Source organism: Perissodus microlepis, chromosome 17, assembly GCF_051167445.1.
Source record: "Perissodus microlepis isolate ML-2025 ecotype Zambia chromosome 17, ASM5116744v1, whole genome shotgun sequence".
NCBI lineage: Eukaryota > Metazoa > Chordata > Actinopteri > Cichliformes > Cichlidae > Perissodus > Perissodus microlepis.
The window spans coordinates 26,384,128-26,406,628 of record NC_140477.1 but is presented as its reverse complement, the minus strand read 5'-3'; the positions used below and the strand labels follow the sequence as shown (position 1 = coordinate 26,406,628).

The window sequence follows — 22,501 nt, the reverse complement described above, 5'->3', positions numbered from 1 at the left end:
AAGGATTAATGTAGGCCTTTCGTTACATAAACAACAGTAGAAAGATGGCAGGAAATGAGGGGGGAGAGAGCAAGAAGGAAATTGATATGCAACAAAGCTTCCCGTGAAAGGAGTGGTTTCAAAGGGCTGTAACATTTCAGATGTCTCACAGGGATTAACCATTCTGAGGTCTTACTGATCCAACACACAGTAAGTTCTGTAATCAAGTAAAAGAGGTTTTTTTGTCATATCACATATAAAATCTGGAATATTTCCATATGTAGTGTAATGTTGATGCTTTATGGTAATTTTTAAGTGTGTCACCTTCCTCAAATAAAGTCCATTAAAAGGCAAAGGATGAAAAAGGAAAGAACGCTTCCTATAAAACAGAAAAGGAAAACCCTATATGAATTCTGAGTGTATATTTTGTCGGGCTTAAAGGGGGGAGTCTTTTTAAAGAAAAGCCTCTTGAAATCTATAACTGCTTATGAAGACAAACTGTACAAAATAGGGCTGAAACCTTTGGAGCTGAATCTTTTAGGGACTGAAGTTAGACATCTGTATCTGTCCACTGCGATTCTTCTGGCATCAAAAATGTCTATGATTATGCTATAACTCATAATTCCCACTCATTCTTTTAATATCATAGGGGTGTTTACGCAGTAGTCCAGAAGGAATTGGGCCCAAAGAAGCTCAAACCCAAAAATGTCAATGTGGTGGAGTAAACATTTTTCTTCTGGAAATTTAAATTCAGCATGTTTCAGGCGTTGAGACAATATTTGATACAGTTCCATTTTTTATAGGTTTCAGTTATAGGAAAACACCCTTCTGTAAGTATTAGGACTATTACAGCACTATAAGGCACTTTACAGCATCCACCATCTTGATTGGATTGTAGCAGCAGCTTCAAATCACTTCACACAGCTGCTTCTAATACACATGTGGAGGTTTCTGTTGCGGTTCGGCTACGTTTTTAAACTGTTATCATCAGAGGAGTTCTTTCTCGTTGTAAAACCTTAACCAATCAGCATGTATATACAACACAATACCAGCATTTTACGGACAAAACTGACTTCAGAAGTCCAGAAACAAGTGTTTTATTTTCATTCTCTTCCGCTTATCGATTCAGGGTCGCGAGGAGGGCTGGAGCCTATACCAGCTAGGACAAGAGGCAGGGTACACCCAAGACAGGCCACATAGGGCCAGTTTGTACAACTGATCAATTCTGTATTTTTGAGAACCAAAAACAGATTATAGCCATACACCTCTATTTGCATCTTTGTATTTAGGAATATCTCATGAGTACCCCCTGCTGCAACCCGGTTTAACTGCAGCTAATTGCTGTACATTGGCGTTAACAGGATGTGGAAAAGCTCTTGTAGACATGTTGAGTTTCTTGGTTGTAAAAGCAGTCAAATGAACACTGCAGAAAGACATCGTTCAGTTAACCTGCACCATGGGCGGGACTAACGACAATATCGAGCGGATCTAAGCCAAAGTCCCTGACATCTCTTTTGGGTGGAGCGTCATAGTTTCTCTTTTCTGCGCTTCTTGTTCATGTCTTTTCTTTTCTTTACAATTTGCAAAGCTTCAATCCTGACATTGAATTGAAAACATGTGAGACACTCAGTCACACACTTGGTCTTCATGGGACAATAACCCAGACATCTTGGAAACATTCACTTAATGACCTCCTTTTCATGAACGAGTATATTTCACAATGACTGCGTGTGCTGTCAATATCACTGAAAACCATAGTTTGTATTTACTTCACTCCACTTGTTAGCTCTAAAAAAAAGAAAGAAGAAGCAGATTCCAGATCTGAAAAGTAAAGCCAATGTATTCCGCATTCTTTATAATGGCCAGCAGGGGGCAACTCCTCTGGTTTCAAAGAGAAGTCTGGATAAAAACAGCCCTGGGCTCTCATGCATATGTCCTCAGTTCACAGTCACATAAATCTCTTGTTTGTCATGTCCATTCTCAAAACAACAACGTGGTGATGACTAAAGTGATCGGCTTGAAATTTCACAATAAAGCGTCACCAAACAACTGGAGAAGTCCATCTTTTAAATACAGTGTATGGCTTCACCCCACTTCTAAACACACAGCAAAGCCAGTATCAAAGCAGACATGCTCAGCTGATTTCTATTCAGATTAATAACATGCTGATCCATGAGAGGTCATGTTAACAGAAGCCTGTTAAAAATCTGCTCTGCCATTATTTAAGACCTGCAGCCTGCGCTCAGACTGGTGGGTCACCTACTTCACTCCAGTGAGCCTGACATGTCAGAGTGACGACGGAAAAGTACAGTTTTCAGATCAGCTTGTGATTTTGGATTCGCCTTCGTACTTTCGCCTGAAAATATTTCACTGGATAAACGGCGACGTTGAAAGTGCCACACTGATCCCAGCACTTCCTTTAAAAACAAACACGCAGGACTTTGGTCCACTTCGGAGAGAGACTGTAGAATTGTTAACCAGCCAAATCAAACCTGCGGACTGACTGAGGACGTGCTGAGTGTGCGCACCGATCATACATGGCGCTGTTTTTACTCGGGAGACGTGGCTTTCAGAGAGTCATGACAGCGATCCGGCCGTACTGGTAACAGTTCTTACTGTCTTCATACTGTGTGCACTGTGAAATGATCTTCAAAGACAAACTGCACAGAGCTGCAGAGACCACGCAGGAAATGCGTTGGGTTTTCTTGCAGTCGTAGTTTTTGCCTCGAGGTTTGTTTGATTCCAGTCCACTAGATGGTGTAGTATGCCCACTCACTACAACATAGTGTTTATGAACCGACTGTGATATTACGACAGTATCGATGTTATATATACCTATAAAAACTGATGTAACAGCCATTTATATTTAATGCGAGTTTAATGTCTGTATTCGTCTTCATCGTGGCCACACTGTGTCCTTTATCTGTCACAAATATTACATAAATATAATATTCTAACACGTTTTAATGTCGTAAATTATACTTTGCAAATATTTTAAATGCAGAAAAGGGGGTTAAATTATTATATTATATTATATTATATTATATTATATTATATTATATTGTCTATCTGGTGAATAACTGTTAGGGATGTTTTTGTTTAATAGCAAATAATAACAATAATGTCCTTTTTCATCCTTTACCCTTCCGTGACTGTCTTTCAAATTAAAGCTAAACACCTTGCTTGTAGACGGATAATATTTAAAATGATCTCATCGTCATTTAATGCATAAAGTATTTGCCTCGAGGCTTTTGCAGGAGTAAATCGTGATACTATAGATGTGTTAGACTGCAAAACATTACTTTTAAAAAGATTACTGCGGCTTTTTTTGTTTGTTTTTGTTTTGTTTTGTTTTGTTTTGTTTGTTTGTTTTAAAGGATGGAGAAATATCACAGTCGCGTATATAAATATATGACTGCCATCACGTGATGGTAAATAACCACCAGCAACTATGAGCTCTTGCAAACACTGTTATCTCTGAACATCATGTAATTTGCCAGTAGGTTAGTTTTATTCAGTAAATGAATAATTGCTGCTTCTGAACTGCTTATAATCAAAACTCATATGAGTTCATGTACACCTTTTGTTTTATTCAAGTACCGTTGTTGGCGCACTTTACTCGGAGCCTTTGATTCTCACAGCTTTGAAATGTGTTCAGCAGTAATGTAGGCAGAACCTTTACATTTATAGTTCATCCCAGCAAAATAGCTTTAATAGTAACAGAGACCAAGAATAAGACCGTGCCATACATCAGCATTCTAAATCTACAGGAACAGATGCTGTCAATGAGGGTTAAGCTGAACAATGGTTGCACTTTTCAAACCTGCTTTTAAGGGCCCACAAAACCCAAGATTCTTCTATTCCCATAAAAGGTGGACAATGTGATTGCTGTAATTGTCCTAACAAAGGACGGCTTTGTTATCTTTGGTTGTAACATTCAAAGTAACTATCCCACCTTATTCTGCTATCCACGGCTCATTTTGACTACTACCGTCTCCTCGTGTGTTTCCCTGCAGCTCTTCAGTGGCCTCAGGCAAGAAGCCTGTTAATGGAGCAGATCTGTACTACGAGCAGACAGGCAGAGGAAAACATCCTGTGCTGTTGCTTCCTGGCGCTCTGGGTAAGTACAAGCACACGCCTCCTTTTAATGTAGAAAAAAAGTTTGGCTATATGGGAAGACATCAAAATCTTTTTCTATACTCAAAATATCTCTGTTGTAACAATAGCATATCGTTCAGTACAGTTTGATTGAGTCCTTTAAGCATCTAAAAAAAAACTGCTATATTTTCTACCACAGGAAGCACAAAGACAGATTTTGGTCCTCAGCTTAAGTCTCTGGCCAAAGAACGCTTCACTGTAGTTGGCTGGGATCCCCGTGGGTATGGACAATCCCGTCCCCCAGACAGAGACTTCCCCCCTGACTTTTTTGAGAGGGATGCGAAGGATGCAGTTGATCTTATGAAGGTTTGCTGATAAACTCAGGGTGAAAATGATTACCAATCTGACCTTTGCAGGTTCCAGAGAAGCCCCTTCTCTGGGGTCATGTGAAAGAAAGGAACATATGGGGACTGATAAACTTCATGCTCAGTTCAGCGTGTCGTAAAATGATAAAGGTCTAGAATTCATTCAAAATGGAAAATAAGTTAAATTCTGCAATCCAAAACCTGCTAGATTTTACTACAGTCTAATATCTGGATAAATATTAGAAAGCAATACTAATCCTAATTTTTTTTTTTAGCCACAGATCTAGTTTTACCATTTATGGAAACTCCCATAACAAAACAGATAATGTATTGGCAGGAAATTACCTTAAAAAAATTACCTGGACCTTTTCTTTTTGTTCTTTTTGTTCTTTCTTTTCTTTTCTTTTCTTTTTTGCACAGTTTTATAGGAGAAAGTGTTTAAAGCACAATTAATAAATTATTATATACAGTTAGTGTCTATGCCTCCTCTATTCTCTGCTTTGTGTTCTGATCAAAATTTAGGCAACCCTGACTTAAATAATGTCTAATCCACGGTTCGATTCTAATACTAAGACATGTTATTTTCATACACCAATATTAAAATTCCTGGTTTATGAAGCTATATCCTTCTTTTACCCTTCAGTAATGAACATGACAAAAAGCCCCTGTCTGGGGTTTTATAGTTTCCGGTATGAGGCTACAAACAAATCCCCCTTCTTTCAGTACTTATTTACTGCAATATTTTGTATGCCAATCAAATTGCTTTTTGACCATCATCATAACTCTTATGCAAATATACATTTCGAAATCACTGGCAACCTATGAGCTACATGTACAGTATATGAAATTAGAAGACTGCAGAATCCAACACAGCTGTTGTATGTTGGTAAGCTTTAATAATATTTTAATATTCTCTTTGATTTTTCTCTTTGATCTTGTTATGGTATACTATATGTTCCAATAGTGGATACTCATGTTACACACAGCCAAAGTTGCGAAAAAGATTGTAAATACTAGATGCATACAAGTAATCTTCACAGGCACATTATTCTGGCCCCGCCCACCTGTTATTCAAATTTGAGTGATGATTCAAAACAGAAAATTGAAAGGCCACCCCCACCCCCCACCACCAACCATTTGCATGCTTCACTGTTCAAAATGTCTTAGAACTGTGAATCACGCAGGAAGGATTCTGTCAAATAGGTTTCTCACAACATCTGTACATTCAGAAGCATGAAGACTAATTGTCTTCTGCATTATTTACTGCATTTCATGATTTATATATCACAATTCATACACAGATAAATGTACAACTGTCTGGTCTTGCAGTTAAAGAAAGTTTTTGCATTTTTTACAACAGCAAGTTGTGTTACTGCTTTGACACAACCTACTTTTTTTTTTTTTAATCATTTCTTTGGCAGACACTGGGATTCGGCAAGTTCTCCCTGCTTGGGTGGAGTGACGGGGGAATCACGGCTCTGGTTGCAGCCGCAAGGAACCCCGATCTGATCAACAAGATGGTCGTGTGGGGAGCCAATGCTTTTGTTTCCCAGCAGGACCTCAAGCTTTACAATGGTGCGTCACGCTTTATTGCCTTGGACAAGTGGCAAGTTATTCGAGTTACAAATTGGCTTTCACTTGAATATGTGCGCGTTGTGTGTTTGTGTGTGAACGGTTATGTTGTGGGAACACTCAGAGGTGCGTGATGTCTCCAAATGGAGTGCGAGGATGAGGCAACCCATGGAGGAGGTGTATGGGGTGCAAGTCTTTGCTAAACTGTGGGAGGCCTGGGTGGATGGAATCGCACAGTTTGTCCACAGATCAGAAGGTGATGGCTCTGTGCTGTTGCAGGCACACTAGACAATCTGAAAAGACACTTGTTAATTTTGTCTCTTACTAATGCATAACAGCAGATAATCTGAATGTTTCCTTTTTGCTCTCTGGTTAGGAAGCATCTGCATGGAACTTCTGCCCCTGATCAGCTGTCCAACCCTCATCATCCATGGAGAGAAAGACCCCATGGTGCCAATTCTCCACCCTGAGTACCTCCTCAAACACATCAAAGGTTCACGGTGAGAACGCACAATAATATTACCACAAATTGATGAATTTCACTTTTAGGTACAAGCTAAATCAAGATTTTCATCCCCAAATCTAGATTGCATTTAATGCCAGAGGGGAAACACAACCTCCACCTGAGGTATGCTGATGAATTCAACACACTGGTGGAAGACTTTCTAGAAGAGTGAAACCACGGCTTCATTATTCGACTGTGGAGAAAAAGAGTTGGTGTTACTTACTTTAAAAATAAAATGTAGAATGTGAATTGTAATGTTATTTTGATTACTTTATATGATGCAATCTTCATTTGGAATGTTAGATTTAATAAAAATATAGAAATATGCGAAACAGCTTTTTACACTAATTAAAGTTACAATTTAATGTAAATAAATTCCATTTGTAACAAAATCTGGGTTCCATCCAGCTACAGACCTGTGACAACTGTCTTTAACAGGATGCTCTGAAGCAAAGTTTACTAAAAATGTGTCAAGGGCTCAGCAGGTCAAAGGCTTTATTTGAAGAGGAGAAACATTATTACCATCTCTAAATATTGTACATTTATTTGACAAGGAAAGCTCAAAGCGTCACCTTCAAGGGCTGAAGCAAAACTTCAGTGGTAAAATCCCAGAGGCCCCAGTGTTAAAATGCTTAAGCTCACAGCAAAATAAAGATTTTTACAGTCCGGTACAAGAAAACGTTTTGGCCACAAGAATAAAATATTTACCAATAAAACTCTTATAAAGTCTCTGCTATTTCATAGAGGGTGCCACTGTAAGAAAGTGTCATTAAAAGCTAATATATGTGTCTTAATTCACACTGAATGTGTAATAGGGATCTAGTGCGGCACCAAGATCAGTTGTGCTGGATTCTCACTCTAGAGCATCGATGATCGATTGCTTTGGCCTGCCTTTTTTGCTAAACCAGGAAGTATTCCATGCTGTTTATAGTTAAGCTAACGCGGCCTTTAGATGTTCATCCAATAAAGAGTGAAACAAAATTGGCAAAATGCAGAACGGTGCGATATTTGAGGGAATTTCCGTTCACAATTTCTCTGAAAAGATTCTGGAGCAGGTGGTACACTTTCACGTCATGAAGCTCAGCGGCGGGTTTTTCCTTTGGGTCGGTTCGGCTCCGGTTCTGTCCAACTTAGCAGTGTCTATGAGCAGCAAATATGTAAGTACCGCACAGCACACCTTCATTCACCAAGTACTGGTAAGCTGTTTTCCAGAAATAAAGAATATTGGGTATATTCGTCGGGTGAAGAATAAGAAACTTGGAATTTAAAAGCGCAGGTGTTCAGTTTTTTTTAGGAGGATTTTCAAAGTTTTTCATAAAGAATATATATACGTTAAAATTAATAAAATATGAATATTGTAAAACAGCATAATTTTAAAAAAAATCTTATTTTGCTGGGCTTTTTCCTAAATGTATGTATAAAAAATTAATATTTTTCTTAAATTAATTTGGCGGTGTTTTCGCACACACACACACACAGATATATATATATATATATATATATATATCTGTGTGTGTGTGTGTGTCTCAGAGTGAGAAAGCAAGTCTTCTGAAGATTAGAAGTGTTTCTCTATTTCCCTGAGTTGTAAAAAAAATTGCCTAGGCCTATAAACAGGTATTAAGTCACTTACATGTTGATTTGGAAAGGGAAGCTAACAGCTTATATGCTTTTGTCTGCAGGATTCAATGCCATTATCTACATTAGTTATGGGGGACCCATCCAACACAGCACCAAATTCTTTGGCACAAAGATTAGGTAATGTTTAACACTAGTTTGCAATATGTGTTGTATGTAGGAGATGGCTACAGCAAAGTCTTAAAATGCTCATTTAAGTTGCATGTGCTTCTTAATTGTGGATTTCTATTATATTTTAGAATTGTACCATTGATGTAATTTTGAACCCAGAGTCACTAGCACGCCTTTTTCTTGCATGTGTTTTTGGTGTCTACTTGACCTTCCTTCCTGAGGGTCAACAGGGAGAATTGAAACTTGAGTAGAGTGATGCTTCAAAGTAGCGTATCTGTGTATGGAGTATTCAGAGTGTGTGTTAGTACAATAACTAGCGTAACTGTGAAACGATAGATTTGAAATCAAAAGTGATATTGCATTTAGTTACAGAAGCAAGGCAAGTCTCAAATCTCCACAAATTCTATCGTCAAACTTAATTACAGCTGGCTTGGAGAAGTGTTTCACACCTCTGATATGCTGCGGAGTGTTAAATAAAACACTACATTTAACTTGGTTCAAAACACAACAGCAAAGAATAGCCATTTATCTTTGTTTTGTGAAAACACTTCGCTAATCTCAGTGTCCACTGTAAAATGACATCCACACTGGAAGACACTACGTAATATCACTGAAACTCAGCAGCTTGCAACAGGTGAAACATTGACAATGTGAAGTGAGTAGGAGGCAACTAACCTATTTCAGTTTTGAGGTGACTGGTTAATGTAACTACCAGTGTGAACAAAGGACTGCTGGTTGACTGTTGACTCAGTGTCAACTGAGTGTTGACTCATTAGCAGTGTACCTACACAACGAGAACTTGGTATGCTAACTAATGTTGTAGTGTCTATTCCTGGAAATGTGCAGGGTGATGCAGAGGGCAATTGTGAGGCTAAATGTGGACTTCTTTTTACCTGCCAGCTCATGACTGGGTAGATTTGTCTGTGGAGACTCTATTATACAATACAACAACTTTGTTTGTACACATGCCTAATGCAAAGTCTACAGAGATGACTACTCATCTATGGTGTCTTTACCACATAATGTTGCCTTGACAACTAAACAGGAAACATGGGATTTTTTTTTTCTCACCCACAGCCAATGAAATTAGGGAATTGACTGGCTGAGGCATGCTTGTAAAGTCTGCAGGAATGCAGAACTATAAAATATGTGCATAAAGAGCTCAAATTGTCTGCCAGGGAGTCCTTGTGACAGTGGGACAGTCCTTATAGGCGTGTTATAGTTTCATATCTAACTGACCAGAAGTTCGGGATACACATGTTGTTCAGGCAAACTGTAACCAGACCTCAGAGAACAATAACAGGATTGTCTGCAACTGATGATTAAGTCCTTGTGGTCTTTGCAGCTATGTGCTAAGTTTATAAGTCTTTATAGACATTAGAGTTGGGCCACTGCTGACCTTAATTTATTTTTACCATTTTGTGTTTTGTGTGAACACAAAGTTAACTAATGTTGTGTCTCTCCATATTTCAGCAAAGAAGACCAAAAAACAAGTATTTGTCAGTTACAGTCTTCCAATGACAGATTCCAGCCTCAGTCTCTTGGTGGAGAACAGGATCAAAAAGGAGCTGGAGCTGCACCCTGAGCATTTTTGAGCACATGTGACCCTTTTGTAGGAGGAGGGCAGCAGTGTAGTACTGGAGTCATACTCAAATGCAATAATCAGGACAAACGGTCACATCAAGTGTTTTTTTTATTGACAATAAATTAAGTAGTTTATTATCAAAACATGTACTATAGGCCTGTGGCTTTGTCTGTTTGTTTTTTTACAAATCCATATTAAAAAAATAACACTTAGAAAACAGCATTAGTGGTTGAGTTTTTTTTTTCCTTCGGTTTTCTTAGAGTATTTTTTTTACTGTTGAAAACATACAAACTACCAAACCATACTGAATGTCTAAAATATGTGCTGTGTGCTAAATATGACTATAAAAATGGAGGATGCTCGGGTTCTGGTGTATCTGCACAAAAATGCTTCATGGGATGGTTTGTCTATTCAGTGTGTTTCACAGTCTATAAAAGTAAGGTTATGTTCCATATTTTATAAATGAATGGCACATGTATACATACCTTAGATTTTTATGCAGTCCTAAGGGATACCTATATAATAAAGTGTATAATGTACACCAATCACAACTAAACCAGGTCTATGCAGACTATGCTGCTCTATTCTAATCTTCACACATCTCAAAAAACTGTAAAATATTGTGCTTTCTGTCTAAAGTTACACACTCTAGGAACAGGATTACAGTATTAGCACAGTACAGAGAACGAGGAGTGAGTTTGGAAATGTTTGCTAATTAAGGAGGTATTTCAAGCAACAAAACTTTCCCTTGGCAGCATGACAAAAAATAAATACAGTTTTTTTTTCTTTCATTACATCGTATCTTCTCTGTTTTGTTAACAGAACAGAGCGATAAAGCCATTTAAATTGCTGAGGTGCATCATAAGACATACAGTAGTGCACTAGCAGGTCACGCTCATGTCCGTTCAGCTCTCAGATTTGTTTAACATTATGCACAAAGTCTCTGTAGGCTACACATATGGTCTGCGAGAAAGGTCTCCGGCTGTTTGTCTTCCAACAACCATCATACGCCAGCATCAGCAGTAGTAACGTAGTAAAGTAGTAGACCTCTCAGCTGAGGATAAAGTGCCACATTGGACTTCATATAAAGAGACCACAAATGAGGAAGTACTTGTAGCAGTTCACAATACAGCCCGCAACTTATTGTCCGGTTTCCCAACATTTGCCATGTATTATTTAGTGAATTCAAAGTGGATTTTTTGTGTGTTTGTGTGTAAGTCCTTGGAACTGGTTCGGGAATGGGCATCATTAAAGGAGGGGTCGATATGAGTTCTTTCTTTTATAGGTGCAGTTCCTGGCACCTTGGTAGTCTCTTGCAAACCGGGCAATAGCTCCAATGTTGCCTGCAAATACTTACTGGTTCTGTAAAATGTTGTTACAGTAGATTAAGGGAGTATAAAGGAAATGAGAAACTAATTGTACGTTGAGCATTTTAATCTTTGAGTACCTTTCAAGTGTTTTAGCAGTAAGGTCGAAATTTTATCTTTATGAAATGACAATTGGGGGTGTTTTAGACTAAAGGCCAAGCGTGTAATACCTAGTATTACACTGGGTATGAGGTATATTAAAGAGTAGCCTAACATCCACTTATTTTTTGATAATGCAGTATTATTGTGGGTATAGGCTATGAGATACAGTATGTTGGCCTCCACTTCTGACACAACAAATACCTAAAAATAACTACAGTGTAATTCATCCATCTTTGTATCCACTCTGTAAGTGGATACAAAGAGGTTACAGAGGGGCCTGTCCCAGCTGTCATAGGGCAAGATGCAGGGCACACCCTTGACAGGTCACCAGTTTATCACAGGACTAACACAAAGTAAATGGTAAATAGACTGGTTCTAAAATAGGGCTTCTCTAACTGAGAACATCACTCTTTCATATTCACACAGGGACTTTTTCTCTAGATCTAAGTGCTTTCTACCAAACATTTTTCCATGTTAGGAGCAACTTGGGGTTCAGTATCTTGCCCAAGGATACTTCGGCATGCAGACTGGAGCAGCCAACCACCAACCTTCTCTACAGCCACCAACCATTCACACCTAGAGCCGATTTAAATTCGCTGATTAACCTAACCCTATGTGTGTATGTCTTTAGGTTGTGGGAAGAGTTCCCAAAGAGAGCATGAAAATTCCAGTCAGAAAGGTCCCAGACTGGATTTGAGCCTAGATACTTCTTGCTGTGAGGCAACAGTGCTAACCACCCCACAGCCTGTTCAGTTTTTTCCTTTAAAACTGCTAACTGTTGCCCCATAGTTTTACTGTACCTGTTGGTAAGTATTGTAAGGTACTGAAAATTACACTGTCAATTGAGAATTACTTGATAAATGCTGGGGAATTGCACAGTGAGTCACGGGTTGTATTAACCAATGCTACAGAACGAAACAAAATTAAAACAAAAAACATTTGTGCCCTTTTCATGCAAAAAGATAGTGGCTTTAGCCAATCCCTGGATCTCCAATGTGTTGGCTGCAAATCACAAACACTTGATTGTGTCTCTGACATTTAGTGCAAAATAACCTACCTACAAAGAGATCTAAGATGTAGTGAAATCCAGTTTCAACGAGTCAAAACTACAGACAGTAAACTCACAGAGCACACGTTATTGAAAGTTATTCTGCTGTACTTTGTCTCTCCACTTGTGTCTGCTTGTACCCTCGAGCAGAAGGTGGCTCAAGAAACTCACCAACACCACTGAAGACGCTCATATTATCTGACATACACTGGCTTCAATACAATATATTTTTGGCAACTCCTGAAGGAATCATAGTCACTACAAATGACACAAATTTACTATCATCATCATCTGAATCCTCAACATAAAAAGAGTTCATATGAACAATTAGTTTCCCTTAAAGTACAGGAAGTTCAGTCATCACTTGCTCAGGTTAGTGCTTGGAGCAGTTATTAGCACAGAAGACAACTTGCAAAGCTGCTCACACTCCATTGGCTATGGCATGATTCCCGATCACCTCCCCACCAGTTGCAAGGGCATATGAGGCAGGTACCGCTGCCAGAGCGGTGGCTGCTGCCACTGTAGCGCCCCCAGTGGCTGAGAGATGTAATGGTGTGTCGTGAACACGGGAGTAGTCCCTATCACTCTTGGCGAGAAGGAGGTGCTGCTCTCCCGGATGGAGCAGGATCTGACGGGTAAAGGTCTCTCCATCAGCCAGGCTCTCCGGCAGTGGCTGTCCCCGTGGCTCAGGCAGCAGCAGGAGGCAGATGATGCACAGCAGGGTGCAGCAGGCAAAGATCACATGATGCAGGAAGTAGCCCTTCTGGTTGTGGAGCTCCATGATGGGTGCAGTGAGCATGCCAAAGCCAGCGCTAGCCAGGACCAAGCCCAGTCCTCCACCCCTGCAGAAAGAGAGGTCAGAGCTGATTTATTTCCAAGGTGTTCTGACGCACCTTACACTAAAAACAGCAGCATTCTATAAGCATTCTTCATACAACAGGATTGGGACATCATTAAAAGTTGACTTCTTATTTTTTGAGATATAAACATGGTGAAATAATGTTAAATGGACTGCTTCTTATAAAGTAGCTTTCTACTACAGGCCTCACTTAGCTTGTCTCGTGCAGCACTTTTTTAAACTATACCTAAAGGCTTTCTAACCTCCTAAATTACCTAAATTACTTCCTTGACATGTCTTGAAGGTCTCCAAAGGCCTGGTAATGAACTAATCATTTGATTCAAGTGTGCTGACCCAGTGTGATATCTAAAACCTGCAGGACACCAGCCCTTCAGGCCTGGAGTCCCCCAACCCTGATGTAAGGAGTCACAGATTGATCCACGACTTTCTAATTGGTAGATGACCCAGTCTACTACTCGAGCCACAGTCACCACAATGCAAATAAGGAGATCAGCCTACATACATACCCCTTTTTTTCCTATTTTTGTCTCTGTATTATATTTGTGAAAGTAGAACACATCACCTGTTCATGTCATAAAAACAGCTCTAGTTGTGAGCATAGAAGCCCCACCCACCTGCTGTTTGGACCTTCTGTTTGTAAGGGAAAGCCAATCAGAACAATTGGAGGCTGGAGTGAAAGGGAAATGAGCTCAAATGGCTTTTTTTTTTTTCAGATGAAGAGGTTGCACCAAAGCCTAATGTAGGATATTTGTGGATTTTCTGACTGGTGAATCATACGGTGCTAATGTATTAGGAGTACAGAGCTGAAAGTGGGCAGGATACATCCCACTTAAGAGTATTAAAAATGGCATGCTTTATCCAGCCACTTTTATCACTTTCTTAAGCTGACAACGGTCTTCACTCAGCATCTGGTCAGATCTGTTGATCTGAACCTCCTTCATAACCTCTTACAGCCCTTTTTCCATAAAGCCACGTTTTCACCAGTTTTCTGTGGAGCCATTGTAATCAATAATGTGGCACACATTTTTCTTTCCAAACACTTGTCAGTCATAAACACACCACAAGAGGGAGCAAATATGCAATTTGAGAACAAAAGCTGTGTGCAGACACTGTCATAATAGACAATATTTTTTTTTAAGTAATAAGACTGTTTTCTTTCATAAGATGTGTGTTGTGTTTATGACTATGCAGGCTCACCTGATGACAGTAGGAGTGATTTCAGCACAAAAGAAAATGCTGAGTGTGCTGACAGCATGAGAAGAGAACATCCCAATTATGGAGAAGGCCACAGAGAATTTCCTGTTAAGAGTGTCTCGCAAAACTGTTCAAAAGAGAGGAAACAAGCAATAAAAATCAGCAACAACAAATGTAACATGATTCCAGGGACATAAATGACATTGTTTACTGTGTATCGCTAAGTTATCCTCAAACCAGGGGAAAGGTTTATCATTTTAATTGTTTTAGATGATAAATCTCGTAACTGCAAATGTACCTGTGTCATGGCGAAGGCTGTACTTCCCAATCACTGGATTCCATTAGTGAGCATTGGAGGAAAGAGAGATGTCATTAGTAAGCACGAAGAGCAGCACAGCACTGACTCAAAACAAGCAGAATAAAAGCCTTCAGGAGAACAGTTTACCACTGAAGCCTGAAATAATGACTATATGCTGCAGATGTAGGTCAAAGAGGAAGAATGAGGGGAAGCTCCTATTAGAATCAAGGTTGAGCTGCAGTTGGTACTGTTTTAATGACTAAGGGAAGGAAACCGATGTGTTTGAGAATTTCAGCAAAAGTCTGGCTAGCATGGCTAAACCTTTTCAGTTACAGTTCTCAAGCTAACTGCACGCACAGCATGTCTGACAAGCTTCAAAGTCGTCAAACTGTCAGATAAACAACAGGAGGAGGGCACAACTAATTTCAAGATTAAAGCCGATCCAAAGAGGCCATCCAAAGAGTTTCAAGGATATATTCATGGTATTTTCACCAGTAAAAACAAGAGGTGAAAAGTGTAAAGACTGGATTAACAATGTTTCTATTAGTTTTGAGAAGAGAGGCTAAAGTTAGCATGCCTAGCTAATAGCTTGCTACTTATTTGAAATATAGTTTTACTTTGAAGGCAACAGGATAGTATAACATTACAGTCATGGTGTCTGTACAAAGTTGTTAGTATTTTAGGCCTTTACACCAAAGTTTTGTTTGAGTCAAACTTTACAGTAACTTTAGTAGCTATAGAAAAATTCTGAGTAATCACTTTTATCCTGTGATAAAACCCTTCTGTCATGATGGTAGTGGTCTCCCACCAAAAAACATGGCCGTAGATGCATTACAGTGCATCTATGTAACAAAATGTGATTGTGTAACAAAGGTGATTGTGGTTTGGAGCTATATAAATAAAGTTGATTTAAATGGTCTACTTGTGCATTTTTTTATTACTTACAGTTAAGCAAACCCAGCTGCAGCAGTGATGCCAGGGCTGTTATGATCATGAATGTGAGCAGCCCTCCACGCCGACCCATCAGCCCGACCGCAGGGCATAGTGCTAGACAGGTTGCCACGGCGATGCCCGCCATGGTGTAATAGTCAGCATGGCACAAAGCCGTGGGCTGAGCCTCGGGGTCCATCATACTGCGAGCGAAGCAGTGGTGAATTCCATAACCTGTCAGACTGTACATCAAGACAAAACCACAGAATAAGAGAGTGGCCAATGAGGTGCCACCTAAAACATGCGTCCGCCACAGGGCACGTGAGGTTTGAGTATGTCTTCATTCTCTGGAGACCAGCTCATGTGTAATTCATGCTCTCAACACAACGGATGTTGGCTGTTATTAGCAAAGGAACTGTACAAGCCGGGAACACAAACGCAACACACTTACGAGTTGACACACAGCACCACAATGTTTTTCCACAGGTTCCTGGTGCTCATCATCTTGACAATGCAGCTCCTCTGGGGTTTCTTGTGCAGCTCCTGCTCCAGCTCTGGTAGGAAACATGAAACGCACACCTTGAGACCTTTCCTTTTCAGGTGGTAATGAGCACCCGGCCATAAGGGATCTCTCGCACGGAGAAGCTAAAGAGCTTTGGGGGGGCTTTAGATAGATGTAGGACATCACTGTGCCCACTCTCATCATCCCTCTGACTGCTTGGCTACTGGGAGAAGCAGCGACAATGAATCAAACACCAACTCGGGGGAACAAGAAGTATCGTAGCAGAGAAAGGTGAGACACGTTAAATCTGTCGCAAGACAATTAATAGCCAGGGATCTCATTTATAAACATGGCGCACGCCGAAAATGAAGTCTGAAAAAGGCCTGTGCAACTTCCCACGCACAAGTTGGGAGTTTTCAAAGGCAATCTTGACGTGCACACTGGTACAGAGAGTCCGACTCACGCTTATGAACATTTTGGAGACAGACAGAAATTAGCAATGCACATTGTGAGGTGCTAAATTAAAGGCATGATGTAAAAACCAATACATTATACTTCACCTCATACATTAAGTATGATTTCCTATAATGTAGTACTTATGGATCTACTTTATCATAAATATTGAAATGCCAGTAAGCCACGGCAGCACTGAGATGAGCAGAATCAAATATTTCTCCAACTCAACATCATATTTTTCATCATCCATTACACTAAATATCATCACAAGTTATTATAAAGTGGGCTAAGTTCACCACAGCAAAACAGCTTTTTGAGGGCAGGGTAGAAGACTGATTGAAGTGCACACATTTCTATACTGACCGTGATTTATAAAGGGAAGCTTCTGAGCTGGTGAGCATAGGAATGCTCTATAATTATTATTGTTATTTTTTGTCCACACCATCTCAGCTTCTCTGCTCAGGTATAGTATGGATCCTACACATTCTTTTTAAATGAGACCCCAGGTGCTTCGTACTCAACTGAGATTTACAGGATAACAATGTTGTTGTTAACTGACAGTGCACATGCTCTCAGCACTATTTGGAAGTCAGACTTTGTGTATATTATAATAAAAAACCATTAACAACCTAAAGGACTGTGGATCTTTACCTTATTGCGTTTGCATTTCATCATATCAATGGTCTGAGCAGTTTTATATGCATGTCAGTGTCTTTGTATTCGTTGCTTGCTCATTACATCACACCGAGCAGCAGCTGTAATGTAACATACTGCAGACAATTTAAATATATTGCAAAGTGAAGAGAATCGAAGGAAACCAACAGAAAGAATAGAATTCGTGGCCCAGTGGTTGTGGGATCTTTCATCTTCTCGCTCCCTCTTGAATTCATCCTCACCTGTAAGAACTCCGCTTGGCTCAGTTGTCATGTCAACTTGGTTCTTCCTGGCGATCCGCAGCATCATGGCTTTGGACCGCCGGTAATGCTGGGTGGCCAGCAACCAGCGCAGGGATTCGGGAAAAATCCTGTAGAGGGAGTGAAAGAGGGGGATGGCGAGGAGAAGCAGACAAAGGATGAGCAGAAGATTTGTAAACGCAAGAAAGAAACAAGTGAGGGCAGAAGAAAACAAGAGGAGAAAGAGACTATTGTTTGTAAAATCAGAGCGAGCTTGTGTGGTGCCGTGTGTACTGTACAAGCCATCGCCTGGCTCAGAGCTGTGGATTTTCTTCAGAGGGCGGAACTCACCAGACGTACGGCAGCATCAGAACGAAAGGACTGATTATAACGATCTGCAGGACCTGCCAGTCATCCCGGTTTGGCCAATGGCGACACAGAGCGGCCACCCCTGGCATCAATAGCTGCCCGCCCACCATAAGAAAACTGGCCACCATAGTCATGGAGAAACGCCAACCTGGCAAACACAGCTCGATCCCTAAAATAAAAAGACAAGCACGAGAACAAAAAGACTTCATCTTACAGAAAACATGGCTTCCTGTGGTGTCAGTGCACCACGAGAGGCGAGTAAATTATGTATGCGCTCTGTGTGTTTGGATGTGATTACCATTATAAACTTGCAGCTGTCTTAATGGCCTGAAAGAGCATGTGTTTGTTTAATGGTGAGGTAGGCACTGAATTTCCTGTCATGAATTATTGAACACTTATTGCTGATCCTTCCCCTGAGAGCGCACTAGTTTAACACCAGGCCTCTTCATTAAGTTAGGATGGACTGCATGTGGAAGCATGTGAGTGAGTTCAGCTGCTCGGTGAGCTTTTCGCTGGAACCGTCCTTTAAGTCCTTCCCACGTGACTGGGCTCCTATCCTTTCCCTTACTGCCTGTAACATGTCACAGTCCAGATGGCCTGGCCCATATGGCAAGGGCCTTTTGAAGGTGACCATTGTTGGTGGATGAGAAGGGAGGAAGGGGGGGATACTCACTATACTCACTAACCTGTACTGTCACTTGTTATTGTGAGGCAGAGAGAGAAAGCTGGGCTGGGGGGTTGACAGAGTAAAGAAAGTAGAGTAGGGACTGAATACAAATTACCTAACCCTCCAAAAGTCCCTCCATTCATCAGTGGAATCACCAGAGGAATGATAATAAAGACTGGTGTGTGAGAGAGAGAGAGTGAGAGAGAGAGAGAGAGAGAGAGAGAGTGAGCGAGAGGAGGAAATACAGAGAAAAACACAATGAGGAAGAAGGAGGCGGGATGGAAAGATGACTAAGATTTTCAGATAAAAGAATGAAAGGAAAATGATTCAGCTAGAGGTTAAAGGTATTACTGAAATTCCCTTGAACTGTTTTTCTTCCCTAGACCTGAGTCAAAAATCTTCCCACACAAGGACCAAAACAGATGAAGGAAACTGCACTGACCCATAATCCTTAACCTGGCCGTCTGCTTCTACTTTTTCTAGCCAAAAAGACAGTGTGAGTCTGTCTCTGGCCCAGTGATGGGAGCAGTATAAAGCTTTTCACTATTTTTTAACATAGCGGTCTAAAAATATAGCATTAAATGTAAATTATCAAATCCAAATGTTTCCAATGTAAAAATAAATAAATAATAACTTTATCTCAAATCACAAAAAGGAAACTGAGAAGTCAAACCACAAGCCAGAGTTGACCCAGGATGTGAATATGATGGATGCTTAGTTACACTTCTGCTGATCGGCTTTATTTTCATATCGGTTTCTTGTCCTGTGTGTTTAGTAACCACACGCTGTTCCCAGATCTCGGTCAGTCTGTACAATTAAAACTGCACAAATCAATAATTTACTCAACAGCAGATCGAACGACTGAGTCTAATGTGAAAGAGGTCGCTAATGGTGACAAACAGACTGAGAAAATCACCCAACTCTGCTTTTTATATCCACCCTGCTGAGCAATATAGCATTGTTTATCCTAGAAAACTCAACCCTGTATAAGGCAGCAACAGGTGGCCATTATTAAGCTTCAGTTAAGCTCTGTGCACTTCATAGGAAACAAGACCAAATGACAAGGATGATGCAGCTAAAAATACAAGTCGCTGACTTTAAATAAACAAGCTTTGTTTCAGCAGGATATGTATACTGTACGATAACTCATTACCCAAAACAACAGTGAATGCAACTTCAGCTTTAAGCATTTGCCTTAACCCATGTCAAGCCATCAGTGCTAAATGTGTCTAATATGTATTAGCTTCTTCTTCTCCTTGACTGTTTTTTAATATCCAAGTATGCAAGTTTTTACTTGTTTACATGCTAGTTTGTACCTGGAAAGTTCATCCGGGAGTCCAGACTTCCCGAGGACGTGAGACGCAGTGCGATCATTCACAATTGGAACGGCAGTGATGGTATTACAGTTCAGGTCCAGTGTGTTTTTACCACATTTTCACTTTAATTTCATTGTGATTTTTATTTACAATATACATTTTCCATGATACACCTAATTACTAGATTTCTTTTAAAAAAATCATGTTTAAAAAACTGGCTTTAAGCAATCATGCAAAATGCTTGGCTATAAAAGGACCATCCATGTGAAATTATTTGGCAGTAAAAACTGGACTGATTCCTTCATTAATTTACATTGGAGTGATCTGAGAACATGGTAAAGAGTTGTTACATGCCAAAGTACATTGCTCTGTTTTTCTGTTGCTCCTGTCTTTCAGGTGTCAAACCTCCACCTATTGGCCAATTCAAAGTTAATTGGTCAGGGGGGACGCAACACAAATGGAGGCCCGTCCAAGATTCGAACCCAGGACCTTTTGCACCTGAAGCGAGAAGCATACCCCTAGACATGATTCTAGGGGTATGCCACTGTTCTAGACATGCTACCTACTATAATATTAATTTTGTCTTTAGCTAAGCACAAACAAACAGCTCATCTGACTCCATCTTATCTTATTCTTTGCATCTTCTTCTGTCAAATCAAACCCTTTGCATTTTGTATTCTACAGGTCTGTCGAAATACAAAAATTTGCTTTTGTAAGGTTAAAAAGTTTTGTTTGTTAAACCTTAATTTGCTTTACTTACAGACAACACTAAACACCAAACTTTATCATCTGGAAACATAAAATTATCATTGCATTTTTACTCAGCTAGTATGCACATGTAGTCAGTTTGAGCTGCAGTCACTCAATATTACCTCTGTTCACAGTCAATAAGACTGAATCACAATCGAAAAGAGAAAATCAACTGTACTTTGGCAAAGGCAATGTATCCCTAAAGTAACCTCACAAAAAAAAAAAAAAAAGCTACCCAACTCTCTGGGGAGGAGCCTGATCCTGCTGACTCTACTGGGATATCAATACGCACACACAAACAGGCATGCTGGCAAGGACCTTTTGTTCCAGCTGAGTGGGAGAATGGCTCTCCTTGTGCTGATTATCTCACTGCCCACTGCCACCCTCCCTCCTGTGTGCAACCCCCCCCAATTCCCTCTAGCTCATCAGTGTGGTTGAAGTAGCTCTCACACCCTCCATAAAAGCACCTCCACCCCCAGCACCACCACAGTTTTTTTTAATCCCCCCACAGCTTCTCATACTTTGCATCTAAAAGTGAACAGTCATACAGAAAGAAAAAGGGTCTGAATGAAAAGAAGCTGATGGAATGGTCAAACTAATTTTCAATGATGAATGGTTAGATTAGATTAGATTAGATGAAACTTTATTAATCCCTCGGGTGGGTTCCTCCGGGAAATTCAGTTTCCAGTAGCAAAGCACCGTAAGAAGTTGCATGTTACAGATACATTAAGGGGAATGAGAGTAAGGATATAAGCATAAATACACCATATATACACATATACACATATATATATATACAGAATATACAATATGGATAAATAGGATTGCTCATTTGAGTGAGTATATTGCACAGTGATTATTGCACAGTCAAATATAAGAAAAAAGACAAAACAAAAAACAAATATTGCAAATATTGCACAGTGTAGAAAAGCCCCTACAACTCAGTTGTTCCCGCCCTCCCTTGTCCCCCTGTTTCTCCTCCCTCTCCCCTCCAGTGAGGAGTTAAACAGTCTGATGGCGTGTGGGACAAAGGAGTTTTTAAGTCTGTTGGTTTTTGACTTTGGGAGAAGCTATAGTACTACCACACACACACACATACACACACTTTTATGTTGTCTGCTGCTCCCTGGCTAACCTTGCCTCCGGCATGAGAACAGCATGGAGAGACAATTAGCTTCCTAACAGCATGAGCTCAGAGTGAGAACCACAGTCTGTGTTTGCGATTATGACGAAGATTTATAGCTCAGCTGGTGATGGGAAAAGATATTGTTGAAATTTTGGAAAAAGGGAGTGTCGTGTTCCTGAAACAAAAAGCTATACTGGAGCCAAAAAACAAACAAACACCCAAAACTATTATAACAAGCTTTCATTAACTGTTCTTAATTGTTTAACTTACAGAGTTGCTATAAGTTAAATGCCACTGTTAGTATGCTAGCTCGCTCACAAGCTAAGCTCAAGCTAAGCTCTAAGCTCACAAGCTCGCAAGCTAAGATGCTAATTAGTGCTAAGCATGAAATAGAACCAAGAGAGATGGGATTTGTTAGGTTGTAATTGAACACTAAGAATCGCAACAAACATTACAAATTGACATGAGACGACCATGCAGTGAAAATGCATGCTATGCCTTCTGATGATACTGCCTAAGGGAAGCATATATAATGTAAACAGAATTGGTCTTAGCACTGAACCCTGTGGAACTCCATAATTAACCTTGGTGTGTGAAGAGGACTCTCAGTTTACATTAACAAATTGGAGTCTATTAGATAGATATGATTTAACCCACTGTGATGCAGTACCTTTAATGTCTACAGCATGCTCTAATCACTCTAATAGAATATTATGGTCAACAGTAGCGAACGCTGCACTGAGGTCTAGCAGAACAACCACAGAGATGAGTCCA

General features: G+C 40.1%; 3 protein-coding genes across 3 annotated transcripts in view; 2 read left to right on the top strand and 1 right to left on the bottom strand.

Moving 5' to 3' along the window:
• Positions 1-2,191: 2,191 nt before the first annotated feature.
• Positions 2,192-6,768, top strand: bphl (biphenyl hydrolase like). The gene is made up of 7 exons (XM_084909577.1): positions 2,192-2,581; positions 3,996-4,099; positions 4,277-4,443; positions 5,864-6,017; positions 6,139-6,270; positions 6,391-6,514; positions 6,601-6,768. Exons 1-7 carry the CDS (start codon positions 2,517-2,519, stop codon positions 6,689-6,691), a joined length of 837 nt encoding a protein of 278 aa, XP_084765703.1. The 5' UTR covers positions 2,192-2,516; the 3' UTR covers positions 6,692-6,768.
• A 101-nt stretch (positions 6,769-6,869) lies between these two features.
• Positions 6,870-10,069, top strand: psmg4 (proteasome (prosome, macropain) assembly chaperone 4). The gene is made up of 3 exons (XM_084909578.1): positions 6,870-7,676; positions 8,199-8,274; positions 9,739-10,069. Exons 1-3 carry the CDS (start codon positions 7,509-7,511, stop codon positions 9,858-9,860), a joined length of 366 nt encoding a protein of 121 aa, XP_084765704.1. The 5' UTR covers positions 6,870-7,508; the 3' UTR covers positions 9,861-10,069.
• The window catches only part of slc22a23b (solute carrier family 22 member 23b), a 25,433-nt gene continuing 12,872 nt past the window's right edge, over positions 9,941-22,501 (bottom strand). The window contains exons 4-10 of the mRNA XM_084909576.1: positions 17,851-18,037; positions 17,503-17,630; positions 16,100-16,202; positions 15,664-15,890; positions 14,719-14,751; positions 14,424-14,547; positions 9,941-13,209 (exon numbers count right to left, since the gene is read on the bottom strand). Coding sequence (XP_084765702.1) covers positions 12,789-13,209; positions 14,424-14,547; positions 14,719-14,751; positions 15,664-15,890; positions 16,100-16,202; positions 17,503-17,630; positions 17,851-18,037 — 1,223 coding nt within the window. The 3' untranslated portion in view covers positions 9,941-12,788. The remainder of the gene's footprint in view (positions 13,210-14,423; positions 14,548-14,718; positions 14,752-15,663; positions 15,891-16,099; positions 16,203-17,502; positions 17,631-17,850; positions 18,038-22,501) is intronic.